At 42.8% G+C, this 14213-nt stretch overlaps 1 protein-coding gene across 1 annotated transcript in view; it reads left to right on the top strand.

Moving 5' to 3' along the window:
- LOC124161586 overlaps positions 1-14213 on the top strand; it is a 50434-nt gene that overhangs the window by 20723 nt on the left and 15498 nt on the right. Inside the window, exon 2 of the mRNA XM_046537966.1 lies at positions 5741-6258. Within this exon, the coding sequence (XP_046393922.1) occupies positions 5743-6258 (516 nt within the window). The 5' untranslated portion in view covers positions 5741-5742. The remainder of the gene's footprint in view (positions 1-5740; positions 6259-14213) is intronic.

Raw genomic sequence — 14213 nt, 5'->3', positions numbered from 1 at the left:
AGAGGGGACGGCGGGAAGGAAAGGGGAGAGGCGAGGGACAGGTAACGACCTTGAAAGCTGACTCTCTCGCCTCTTGCTCGCCACTCCAGGGCCATCTATCAGCTATTTGAGAATTAAAACTGTCGATACGATTTCCGCCTATGTCGTGAGCCCTCTAGAATATACTTACTCTATGGTTGTCACACCACTAGCTAAAATGGAGAAACGGCTGGACACGAATACAAACGCTAACAAAGACAGCGAGCAAAGGGAAAGGAAACCAGAGTTTCTGAGGACGACGAAGGCCACGAGGATGCAGGTATTGACCAACCCCGCGGAAAAATATGGCAGCGCAACCACAGGAGGAAGCAAAAGGATCCGGGGAGGATGGACGTGGAACGGGAGAATGAAGAAGATTCGGAAGTGGATGAAAAAAGTTCCATGGAAGGAGGGAAGAAGTCGCCCCAGGCTGGCGAATCCGTGATACGGTATATGGGCGGCAGAGGTGATGATAAAAGCAGTGGCGCAGCGAGGGTTTTTTTTGGGGATAAACCCCCACAGAGCTCATACAAATTTTAAGTTTAATCCATTTTACTTAATTAGATTGATATTAATAATAGAATAGGGTAACGATCAATGAATATCCCTCGGAAAGCCGTAAAACTCACAATTTTGAACCATTTATCTTAAAATTCTGCAATTTATGAATCACGCACCAACCGCTTATCCTGGTGGGTATCCCACACCCCCAAACACCCCGGCATTAGTTGCAAATAAACACCCCCCCCCCTCCGCGTTCATTCCTAGCTGCGTCCTTGGCTGAAAGAGTATGTATGCAGTGATTTCCTGGAATTAGAACAGAGCGGTTGGTCAGAAAAATTCTGGACATGGATAGCTCTGGAGAGGAAAGTTATTTTGATAATACACGTTGAAAAAAAATGACTTAAAAAATCGAAATTCGATGACAATATTATAGGTTTCCTACGGCACTTGGCCACCACAGCAAAAAATAAGTTTTACCCACTGGTCGTGTGGCGTCTACCAGACGCGAGGCCATTTTCTTTTGTTTGCCCAAATCGTATTTTCATTGTTAGGAAACTCATACTCCTTGTATCTCATTATTTTACTTTTCTGAAAAGGTCACCAATATGGTAGTGTGTTTTGCCACATTTATGGAATTGATTTTGATATTTTTTTGCTTCTGGAGTCTGGTAGGCGTCACGCGACAACTTGAGTTACATGCCAATAGCTTTGTAATATTCATCGCGCAGCTTTTAAATACGTTTATAATTTAAACTAAAAACTATTATAAGCATTAAATTTTGGACATGCGTCTTATTTCTACGATTTTTTTATTGCTACGATTTTAATATTGTAGTCATTTTAACACCGATATAAAACTATTGTTGCGAAGAATACGGTTCTCAAATAATTTCAATGAACTTTGGCGCATAATACATCGTTTTTCCCTCTGATACATACATTTATGGTGGCTTATTACATTAATATGGATGCATCACAGTAACCGTGAACATACACATAACATTTTTGTGGTTGCATTGAACAATAACTTTCCAAGGTGATAGGAGATATTTTGGCTCAAGTTCATATTAAAAATTCCCCCGGTAGTGAAAATGGTTTATTAGTTTATTAGCAAAATTCGTGCTGTGAAACTGCGGAGAATATGTTTGCATTTATCACCAAAATGAAACATATTGATATAATTTCCATGAAAGAAAAACTGTAAGAAACGTGAAAATAATTAGTATTCAGTCTTTTATTAATAAAAATATCTCCATCAGCAATATGTTAAATTTGTTCTCCATTCATGGAGTTAAGTATTTAATGAATGATTTATTGTAGTTAAATCAGTTATTTCTACTTTCATGCATGAATGGTTTGACCATTCCATTCTGTGAGACGCCGCGCGACAAATAGCGATCCTAAATTAGACGCGATGGACGGTGGGTTAAACGGGCAAAAATTGTAATAAGTGGTGTTCTCCGTAGAAGGGACATATATTACAAGAGAACCGACGGGATGAATGATGGAATTGATTGGATGTGTTCCCAACTAGGTTTGACTTTTGCTGACCCTAATTGTTGGGTGGTGGATAGACATTTGGGTAGAAATGGAGTGCACCTTGACAGAAAGGGATCCAAAGTTCGGGATAATCTTTTTAAAAACACTACAAGACTACTTGGCGAGACGGGAAACCAGTGATGGAAACGAGCGGTGGACACTATTATGAAGATGCAGGTAAGGGCTCAACAAGACTTTTGCAGGTTAATTGTCGAAGCATTCAAAATACGGTTAGGGAATTTGAAACGTTGGTCGACGCTTGTAATCCCAACATTGTGGTCAACACGGATTCTTGGCTTCGCGATTATATCATGTCAAACGAGATATTTCCAAGAGATTTTACGGCATATATAGAAGAGACAGGAATGGTCAACGAGGAGGTATAATAATTGTGCAAATGAAAAGTTAATTAGCACTCATGAAAGGGTTAGGGATGATTTTGAAATGATATGTATAACACCAACCCTGTCAACCAACCAACCAACCCACTGCCGTTCAATCTCTGAAAACCTTCTCCTCACATGCGGCGAAAAGGTTAAAATGCGTTTCGTGTGGCCATGGAGCAGGTACTTCCAGGATGAGTGTGGTACACCCTCCAAAGGGTCGCAAATCGGGGACTCTTTACTCGACGAGCTTACCCTCGCTGGCCCTTATCTTGGACCCTCCGAGCAAGGTGTCTCCCTCCCGAAAAGTGACCGCTCTGACTGCATTTTGAAAATCTATCAATCGATCTGATCATCAACAAATTATTGTTTATATCGCAGTCCTGCCAATCAAGCAATCAATTAACCGTGATTCTGCGATGAAAAATAACGATTTTGTTAACTTTGCTAAAATGGCCATCCGGTGGTTCGCAGCCACGTTTTTGATGAATTTTCAGCCATCAATGAATTTCTGGAAGAAGAATCACTCCCTACAACATAGCTATATAATTTGGGGCACCCAATTAAAGGCAGTTGAATCCGTGAACTATCTAGGAGTTAAAATCAATAATTATCTATCCTGGAATAAACATATTCGGGAAAAACCTGGTCAAGCTGATCGTAAAATGGGTTTTGTTAAAAGAATATTTGGGAAGTGCGACGACTAAGTGAGAGAAATTAGCTACTTTTCCCTCGTTAGACCCTATTTAGAGTACGCTGCCAGTGTTTGGTACCCTCATGAAAAAGGTTTAATAACAGAGTTAGAACAAAGAAAGGCAAAGAAGAAAGACGAAGAAGTGCGAAGAAGAGCAGCCAGGTTTGTGAAAGGTCGTTATGATAGTCTTGTCAATGTAAGTGACCTCTTAGATAAACTCGGATTGGAATCTCTGTCAGACCGTAGATTGAAAAATAGACCAAACCTTTTAGATAAATTCAAGAGCAGAGCCTTTTCTAACGAAGTAAGCCATATCTTACGGACGCCTACATACCACGGAAGATCAGATCATATAAATAAAATAAGAGAGATAGACTGTAGAACAGACAGATTCAGAATGTCTTTTTCTCCACGATCAATTAGAGAATATAACGGCAGCGATAAAACTCATTAATAGATTGTATGACTTGTAGTGTGGCCTACTAATCTATGAAAAACTTAATGAATGTTTCAAAATTTTATTATTATTTCTATCCGCACATGGTATTATAATTTGTTAGTATGCGTGACGTTTTTTGTGCTGTGTGGTGTGCATGTGGGAGTCCAATTGCATGCTGCATGCTAGTGATTGATCACCCCCTGCCAAACACCCTAGATGTGGCTCGCAGGGTATTATGTAGATGTAGATTGCATTTCTGTACTTATCGCCGAACTATCTTCTGCAGGGGAGGTTGGATTTACAAGGTATTCTATTCCATTTCTGTCATGTATTTCCAAACTTGAAGGTACTCTAATTATCAAATTGGCCATATAAATTTACATCATCAACCAGACAGCAGACTATGAAAATTGTGTGAAACTGATTCCTTTAAAAGAACTTCAATCTTCAATGGCCGTGATGTAGGGATTACGCCACAGGTACCTGTGAGCTGTACAAAACCAATACAGTGTTGGTTTGCGGGTACGTGAGAGTTATCAGTAGTAACCAACCCCAGCCTCTATACTGGAAACCCTTTACATGCACTCACTAGATTCGGAGGAAACCTTTTCGAGGGTTGAAGGTAACACGCCGACGTTTCTTAAGTTGATACACACACACTCACTCAACGCAAACTTTGCGAGGGTTGCAAGGGGCCTCGCTGAGGTCGCTTCACTTTAGATTAACACACACACTTATACATACCAAACTCAGTCATTGGGCTATACTCTGAGAGAAAATGCTCCGGAACTGGCGATGGAAAGGTAAATCTGGACTAGAAAAGTGGACTTCTTTCGAACCAAATATTTCCTTCTCAACACAGTCTGATCGCCACATTATCACTCGACATTTTGTTTTCTATTATAGTCTTCAATTTTTCGTGTAAATTTAGCACCTTCACATTTCACCCACGCTAAAAACCATCAGGTGCATTTAAGTTTGTTGGCATTAGTGGTTTATTTTTGCCGTTGTTACCTTAATGGAGGAAGATGCACCTGATGATTCCAGCAATCGAGAGAATGTATGGGTGCTGTCTTAAAACCGTCAGGGCTATTCTGCTAAACGGGGCCATACTTATGGCCGGCCGTAAGTTTTCTACGGCCTGACCAGAACTAACGACCCACGCCGATTCATTCTCGAGGGGTCATATCGTGTGGCCCGGAATAAGGTCTTTACGCCCTTTCTGCAGGCGACTATGAAAATTGTAATTAGTACGATAAGTTCGGTTCCCTTTTTAAAACACTGGTCATCTTTTGAGAAGGTAGTTTTTCCCAACGTGGATAAAATATTAATTCTATGTTCTTTAACTGAAAAGAACTCTTATTAAAGGATAGATTTGGACTTTCTTTAAACACTGGTCCGGCGGCAGACGCTGAGGAAAGCCTGAGACAGTAGATTGTGTCCCCCAAAAAATACTTATCGTGAGGAAATAAAGGCCATACGATACTCGAAAATGATTGGCTGGAAAATGTCTGCATGCACTGATAACTACCTTAATTCACCATAAATATGTCAAAACGACTTAATTTTTCCGCCCAAGTGACATTACGAGTACTACGGTTTTATTCCAAAATCGGTGTGGCAAGTGACGAAGTATGAACTGAACCAATTAAATGAAAAAATCAAGTGTGATTTTTGCGTTATCTAGACAATTATAAAATGAGCAAAGTTTTGCCAGTTTCTATCATTAAACTTCGGGATGATGTTTGTACTTACATTTTTTATTATTTTTAGTGCTGTAAAATGTCTACACCTTGAGGGAGAGCTCTTGATGTCCACTGTGGGAGTGGACCGCTACATACGAGCGAATTCTCTGCCGCCTCCCAGGGTGGAAATGTTTAGTGGGAGCTACTAAAGTAGAGCGTTTACAATCATATAGCAACGCACCATTGGCCACCTAAAACTAAGACTTGAGCTCCCACCAATCAGTGTCAAGTGCTTAGGCAAGTAGCCGCCGAAAAGACAGCTCAGAGGAATGACTGAGCGATCACTGAGGGCCGCCCTGAATAGCGGTTGCATTCAGGGGAACTTTAACAGCTTCTGTTTCAGCGATCGCTTCCCCTACCCGAATTCACCCTCTCTTCACTTCATTTCATGCTATTTTGTGAATGTCTTTTTCTTCAGGTATGTGTGACGAAGAGGCGGAGAGGGAACTGGGCCTATCAGACGGCAAGGAGCAGGAGACCCCCCAAGATGAAGATCCTGAAGATATTTTGGAGAGCCTGAGAGATTTATTCTACGAAGAAGATGGACCAGAGGCTGTGGTATATGGTCCCCTTGGGCACCCCTTCTACGCTGTCAGCTGTCCGTTCGTCTGGTCGGATTTACCTTTCATCGATGAGTTTGCTTCTCTCGAGAGTGTTTTGGGATGTGTTTACCTGTCGAAGGAGGGGTTGGAATGGGATATGTTCTGCTATAGCGTTCACCTCGCTTGGGTCAACGCCCGAATGGGAATGCTGCAAGTCGCGCTGGAACAACTGGAAGTTTGCGAGAAAGAGCTGCACGAGAGCGACGATGATTTTTTCGTCGATATCATGGACGGATTGACTCATTGCATCCAAGCATCGCGAGCACATGTTTATTTCCTGAAAGGAGACGTTGAGATGGCGGATGAAGCAATCGCCAAGGTTTTTCCCCTCGAGGTGAGTCTTGTAATTAAGAGATGCGACCGATGCGCTGTGAACGACTCACATGCGAAAACGAAGTCTGTGTGATCGATAAGTGAACGGGAGAACTCCGAAGAATGATAGAATATTTCTGCAACGAAGCCGTTTGTCGGTCATTATCGACCAAAATCCGTCATTCACAAAACGTAAGACAGTGCCCCTCTTGATAAAAGGCGTCCTGTGATTCCCAACCGAAAACTATTACTGGCGAATAGAATTCTCGGTTTACTGCCACGTCTCGGATAATCGTGGTTTTTCTAACTTTGGAATAAAGTGAGTAATTAAAGAGTTCTACGCGGAATATGCATGGGGAAATACACACGGGCGTTGGTTGAGACCCACATAAGCAGCAACCGATAACGGCCGTTATGGGCATTGATAGAGACCGACGATGGAGTCCGTTCCCGATAGTCACTCAAGTTGATGGTGAGCGGTGATCAATATGACTGAAACGTCCGACTTGGCCCATCATCTTAATTGATTCGAACATGCTTCACATCCATTATTGTAATAATCGGTAATAACGAGTGGGTTAACGCTCGAAATCTTTAAGGGGGTATGTAATTGGAAAAGATATAGTTTTGTAACGTGAGTTCCATTATTGTGTACATAAGCTTTCCAAATAGCAAAAAAGAGTGTTGGTAAGTCGTTCAAAAGTAATGGATATGCTGAATAATGCTGCAGGTCACCTTAGCAATCATTTCGAAGGTGAGCATAAAAGCTTTTTGAATTGAATGATTTGCTTTAGAATTACTCGTGCGGATGAAAATCATATATGTTTCTGGCACATTGTTTGTGTATTGCATCCATTATCGGATGAAATAGTCAGAAAAGTTCCAAAATACGTAAAGTAAAAGCTTGTAATTGGCACCTAATACCCATGCATTCTGTGCCAGTTACTCGCCATTACATTCGATGTAATCAATTCCGAAAGTCGTGTGACCAGCCATTCCAAAATTAACGATGAAAGTGTCGAAAGTTTCCTTTTTGAATGAATGATTACACATGCAAGCGGGTTGTAAATGTAATTAGTTAAGAGACATTTTTGTGTCACATGTATTCAAGAATTGTGCCCAAGAAAGGTTTGACAATAGTCAATGTAAAAAATATCGATTATATGCAAGAATCTGAAACGAAATGCACTTACTGTAAACAATGCTGGAGGTTGCTTTATCAAACATGCCGCAAAAGAGGATGAAAGCGTCTGAGGATATTTTGAAACTGACTTATTTCCATGAAACAGCAATGACTATTGAACATGAGGAACAACCATTATTGTCCCCGAAGTAGTATTTTGACGATGATAGTAGATGTTTTATTCCAGTATAAATGAGACGAATAATGCTACGAAAGATAGATGGTGCTGCTATTGACCAAACTGAAGATGCATAACGGCAGGATGCAGGCTCTTATGGGGTGTAATTTTGTGTCACAGTTAGGCACAGGAAGACTCAGGACTTCTCTTAACCTGTTCAATGCCGTGAAGACTCCTTTTTCTTCCCTTGCCATCTCCACTTGCGGCTTTGAGAACAGGCCCCGATCGTGTACGACTCCTAGATACATGACCTCCGATTCCGATTGCAGGACAGCGTCGCCCACCGCCACCTGCTGTGAATTTGGCTGCATGTTTCTCTGGAAGATTATGGACTTCGTTTTCCCGGAGTTGACCGTGATCCTCCATGGGTGATGCCAGGGTTAGATATCGTCCATGGTGATTTGCAGTTTAGCGGCTTCCCTCTCGCTCATCCTGGAGAGGCAAAGCGTCATCTGCGTAAAGAGAGGGCAGTGAATCTCTTCCTGGGCAGTGGATGTCATGTGAATGGATGCTAAAAAGTAATGGTCCTCGCAAAGACCTTTGCGGGACGCCAACGAGTATCCACCGTGTAAAAAAGTCCCTGCCGAGCCATACCAAGCAGAATATCTATTCCTTCTGGGCAATATGCGGCGAAAGCGAAGACACTATGGCTGGAACTGGAGGTGCTGCATGCTGATCAGAAGGGGTTGGCGCCATACACGATCTAAAGCTTTCCGCATGAAGAGAAATAATGCGACAACTAGCCCATCGTGTTGAAGACGTCGGTAATGAATTCGGAGATTTGGCCAGCGGGTGTATGACCGAGTGGCCTTCCCAAAACCCGAGTTGAACCCTCGGATACATGTTTTCCTGCGTACGTAGTGCAGTATGCAATGTAGTAGGATCTACTCATTTGCATTTCAGATGCCGTCGAGGAGAGGAATGGGGTAAAAGTCTGTTAAAGCCATGTGACTTCGTAAGGCACATAATTCGAGCCAGTTTCTATTTGACTGGAAGCAGCCGATTGTCGTGCATGTTCTCATGGTGCTGTCCAGGTACAATATCACCACTATTGGTAGCTCACGGATGACGGTAATTGCTCGGTCTGGTTGCTTTCCTGGCGGGCAGTATTCTCAAGATTGCTTCGACCTCCTACCGTTTTTTTCGATGGTGGGTCATCTCCTTCGGCTCCTGGAGTATCCGCTCCGTTGTAGCAATAGTGTTAGCTCCTTCCCGGGATTCGCCGTCCCTGGATTGGGGGTGAAGAAAATCTTCCGGTCATGTGCAAGCAACTAGGTTTTGTCCACCGGAGTAGTGTCCAAATCTCTGCCACTGGATATAACTAGGTCCACTTTGGCTTTATTTTGAGTCTGCATCACGTCTTTCAAATAGCCTTAGCGTCTTCTTTTTCGTTTTCGTGGCAGATATCAGTGCTCATGTACGTCTCGCAGTTGTTCCGCCCAACGTCAAGGAGTTCCCACTTGACGAGTTTGCTGAGGACTCAAAGGTTCTCCATCGTGCAGTAGCGTTCCCATCGTCGCTTCCAGTGCTACATCCTTCCAGATGATGTTCCAGCATCTTATCAGGGTCCTTATTGCATGTGGAAGAGGTTTGCGAAAGCATTCCGGTTTTGCGGTTTTACCAGAATATTCGCCTCCAAGAAGGCAATGATCGTGATTGCGAGATGTTCAGCCAACTAATCGGCTTTATCCGGAGTCTTCGTCGACTACGAGTTTCTTGGAAGCGATCGAGCAACATGACGCCAACAGCTGATCCAATCAGCCATCTCGAGATCCAGTGAAATTGTTGGTAGGAGTTTGGAAATCTCATTGGTGTACACAAGAGGACTGGTAACTGGGCCATGAAGCGCAAGGTCTTCGTCTACCCGGTCCCTCAGTTGGTTTCATTGCTGGTTACGAGAACATTAGTTCCTGGATTTATGCGTAGCATTATTTCCCCGATGGTGATGAACGCGTCCGTCGTCACCATTTCCTATGACTTTCAAGTTGAACTATGGGCTTCGCCGGGCGATCGTAGACATAGGACACTCTGATCCATCCCAGAGCATTGGATATTCAGCGTGACTGCGCCTATTTTAGGAACCCGCTTTACAGCCCGTCTTGGCATTCAAGACTGGCTGTATGATCATCAGCACTGGCAAAAACTTTGCCCTCGGTCTATCTTGTGTGGTGGCAGAGTGGTAGGATCTTCAGTAATTGATTCCGCAGCAGCTATGCTTTCCTCCTGGCTCTTAGAGGAGCCGTCTATATTTTTGAAAGGCTTAAGTGTAAGAAATATTTAACCCTTTGAATAGAAATGGCTTATCAGCATCGTTCAGCTCATATTCACTGAGTATTACGGTTGTCCAAGAGTACTTTGTAAGGGTTTCGTCTTCATCTAAGGGGCGCTGCCTGCTCTTGACTTTGTCGGTCATCTTAATTTGTTCCTCTTAGGTTGAAGGAAATCTCTTCCGGGAAGATACAGACTTCGTCTCAAGTGTTCCAATCGGATGCAATGGATGTTGAACTAAATTTCAGATGCTGTCGGCATAGTTCTTCAGTGCAGCGGTGAATTTAGAGGGATTTTTGTTGACTTTTTCTCTCAGTGGAACTACGCGAAGGTTTGGCGAAGATGTTTTACCGTGGCACAAGGAGTCAAAGTGTCAGAATCACGGTATCTTTGAAGGAACGCCAAGAAAGAGAGAAATTTTACTTTACTCTTCATAAGCGCCTCAATCCCTTCGTCTACCTGTATATTTCCTCCCCCTCGAGGTAAATAAAGTTGACGGAAAGGCTTGCGAGGTGCGATGATAGTGGAGGCTTCATTTTCCGCGTCATCGTTGTGGTAGATAATTATACGCTGCTAATAGAAAGTAGAAGCCACTTCAAGGAGTAGAACGCAAGTAGCAATGACATAAACTGCATTTAACGGAGATCTTTCTGTCTGAAAGTGAACAAAAATTGAAAAAATGTAAGAATCCTCTGAAAGAGGAATATTTACGACGGAAATAATGCTTCATCGCAATTGACAAGAAGAGGAGAGACGGACGAAAAAGGATAATATGGAATCTTCAATCATAAGATCCAAATTTGACGCCGCAATAAAGGGCCTACGGGTGAATAAATCATCCGAAATTGATGAAGCTCATTCAGAGCTTATTAAACGTACTGTTAAAAAGACATTAGCTCTGCTCTACACATCCACCTTCGACGTACAACAGTAAACATACCAAGACCCTTCGGGAAGAAATACAGCATTTATAATCCCAAATAGAAGAGGCCAGAGAAATTAAAAGATTTTATGACCTTTATCCCAAAAACTTATACTCCGAACATAATAAACAGAATCATCTACATTAGAATAGAACGGAGCGACGCACAGTGGGCGGAAATCGGAAAAAGCCGGACAAAATTACAAAACGGCTTTTTTTGAGTTATAAACTTGAAACTTTGCAGGTATACTAAAAAAGGATTGAAATTTATTGATATGTACTTCATTTGACATAGATACTACCCGTTACTGAGATACAGAGGCTCAAACGTGAGCAAATTTCCATAAAAACGCCCGTATTCAATTTTCTCTGAAAATCTTCCAAAGTAAGTGAATGGTGAAGTTATGGGTGGATTCTTGCCGAATAAAAAACCACATAATCTGTTAGCATGGTGTTTTTTCTTTAATTTTCCGTAATATTAAAGAATACAGCCCATAAATTGTTACCGTGCAGTAACAAAATGGCGGATACTGTTTTTCGACGAAGTTTTACATTTAGGTAGAGTTTCAAATAGGTTTTCGGCAAGGTCGCGCAGAGTAACTTATATGAGAGCGTTGTTTGAAGATTTATTGAGGTCTTTATGCAGTTTTCTTTGAAATAAGTTTGCGTCGCCGGAAATTACATTGATTTTTCGATCGCGCGGCAGGGTTCTTTTCCGCGCGTCGGGAGTTGGATTAGCCGCGCCGCGGTAAGGTTATTGAAGCTGTATGGGTTTTAACGCTCAACATTCACCGTTTTTATGTTTTGCTTCAAGACATCGATTCTCAAATGGTCTATGGTGAAGACAGTGGAGGTTTTTCATGCGATGTACTTGCACGCTTCATCGAAGTTCATTTCGTTATCTTTGGATACGATCGAAGACCATGCTTCTATTAAAAGCGTTCAAACCTCGACAAAGTGAGTTGTTTTCCTGGGACTCATACAAAAAGACCTACCAGAAAGATACCAGCTGAGACCCTTGTACCTTCTTCAATCACCGATCCCTGACCCTCAGGATTCTAATTTCGAAAACGGTCGCCTGGAGCGGAGCCCTTGGCCGTCTTAACGGAGGCATTTCCATGGGAACGAAAAAATGAACGATTTTTGTGTCGCTTCAAAAATTGGCTCGCTGAATCCATAACATTTCCGGAATATGCTTTGCATTACTTTCTCAATACTTCTACGGGAGTTGGAATTTTTGTAAAAATCTATTTTTTTCAAATTTATTGAATAAATACTATTCCACATTTAGCTTTACGTTACAAAATTCATACTTTATTCATACGTACCGACGGATCAATATTGACATAAATGGCGGGAATAAATAATTCTGCGACAACGTTGCACTTGATAAAGGAAACTTACCCATGCGGGACTCGAACCCGACACTTCTTTAGCAGGCGAGCATTTTACCCCGCCGCCACCCAAGTCGGCAAATTGAACAAATAACGAACTGCAAAAAGCGTCATTAAATCTAATGTTTTACTCTTGAGATGAAGAGAATAATGTTCAAGAAGATGGCTAATAATGCAGTTTTCAGTGACTTAACATTACTAATCATGAACACAGATTACTGATGGCAACTAAATAATCAAAATTTTATGGACGAAAATTATGGATCGCGTGACAATCTCATGTTCTGCACCTACAGTAAGCACTAGAAAGTTGTTGAAGCAGATACGATGAAGACAGGGTAGTTTAGGTAAACAATTCCACGGGAACTTCTAGATTTTTTAAAACGTGTATCATACCCTCAGTTCTACTTTGACTGTGGTGAAGGAAAGTTAAGTTCTCTTGAGTGCGCAGAATTTGTGAAAGTGATTTTAATTTGCTTGTGGAGCGTAGAAATTTCAAACTTCCACTTGCCTGTAAGTACGTTTTTGAAGAAATCCCCGAACATCTTTTTCAAAATAGTTATTTTAATTTATATTATCAATTTTAGCTGAAAATTTTCTTAGCATTCCTTTCCTAACTAAAATAAATTAAAATGTAAATTGGCGGCGATCTGAATGGCCACGTTGGATTCTCACGCGACGGTTATGAACATCAACGTGGTGGATGCGGGCTTGGAGCCCGCTATGATGATGGGAATAGAATAGCTGGAAGGGTAAAGGCGACGTCGCAGAATGCTCCAACTACCGCCCGATCCGGCTTTTATGCCACACCATGAAAATATTCGAAAGAGTGATTGATGCTAGGCTCAGACACATTGTTCACATCACACCCAACCAGTGTGGATTTGTAAAGGGAAGTGGAGCAACAGAGGCAATACACGCAGCTAGGCTGCTCTTGGAGAGGCACCGAGAGAAGAACAAGCCAATGCATATGTCTTTCATTGATCTGGAGAAGGCCTTCGATCGCGTGCCACACGACCTTATTTGGCATGCCCTCAGATTTCACGACGTCCTTGAAGTCTACGTGTCATGGGTGAAGCTTCTCTACACTAACGTCACCAGCTCCGTCCGTTGTTCATCAGGAATATCATCGCCTTTCCCAATCACTGTTGGCGTCCACCAAGGATCGGCCCTCTCTCCGCTCCTCTTCACCCTGTGCATGGACACACTCACGGCCTGTCTCCAAGAATCCCATCCTTGGTCGCTACTGTTCGCCGATGATGTCTTCCTTGCCAGTACCACCAGACCCGAATTACAGCAGCGAACTCAACGATGGAAGGTACGACTCGGCAACTATGGGTTGCGATTAAGCACCAAGAAGACTGAAGACATGGAGTGTGGACCTCAAACCTATGGCACGATCAGCATCGACGGCGAAGACCTTGAAAAGGTCGAGAAGTTTAAATATTTGGGCTCTGTCATTAGCAACGATGGAAGCACAACCGCCAACACACGAGCTCGAATTAATGCAACATGGCTGAAATGGCGCCAAATGACTGGCGTATTGTGCGACCGTAGAATGCCCACACGATTCAAGGCCAAAGTATACGAGACCGTAGTCCGCCCAGTGGCCCTATATGGAACAGAATGTTGGCCAGCCTCAGCAAAACAAGAACAGGCCATGCATGTCATGGAAATAAGGATGCTGCGATGGATCCTAGGGATCTCCCGCCTGGATCACGTCATGAATGAAGACTTCCGGAAAAGAATGGGAGTTGCACCAATCACAGACAAGATGCGGGAGGCTCGACTGCGGTGGTATGGGCATGTGGTGCGTAGCGACGAGAACTCCGTGGCAAGAACAGCAATGCGGCTGAGTACTGAAGGACGCCGACCACGAGGACGACCTAAGATGCGCTGGCTCGACAAAATTAAGGCAGACATGAAGACCATCAACGACACGCCAGTAGACGCCCTGGATCGAGCCAAGTGGAAAAGACTTTGTAGAACAGCGGACCCTGAAATAGCGCGGGACAAACGCTAGAATGAACAA

Source organism: Ischnura elegans, chromosome 6, assembly GCF_921293095.1.
Source record: "Ischnura elegans chromosome 6, ioIscEleg1.1, whole genome shotgun sequence".
Taxonomy (NCBI): Eukaryota; Metazoa; Arthropoda; class Insecta; order Odonata; family Coenagrionidae; genus Ischnura; species Ischnura elegans.
This window is presented reverse-complemented; position numbering and strand designations above follow the sequence as displayed.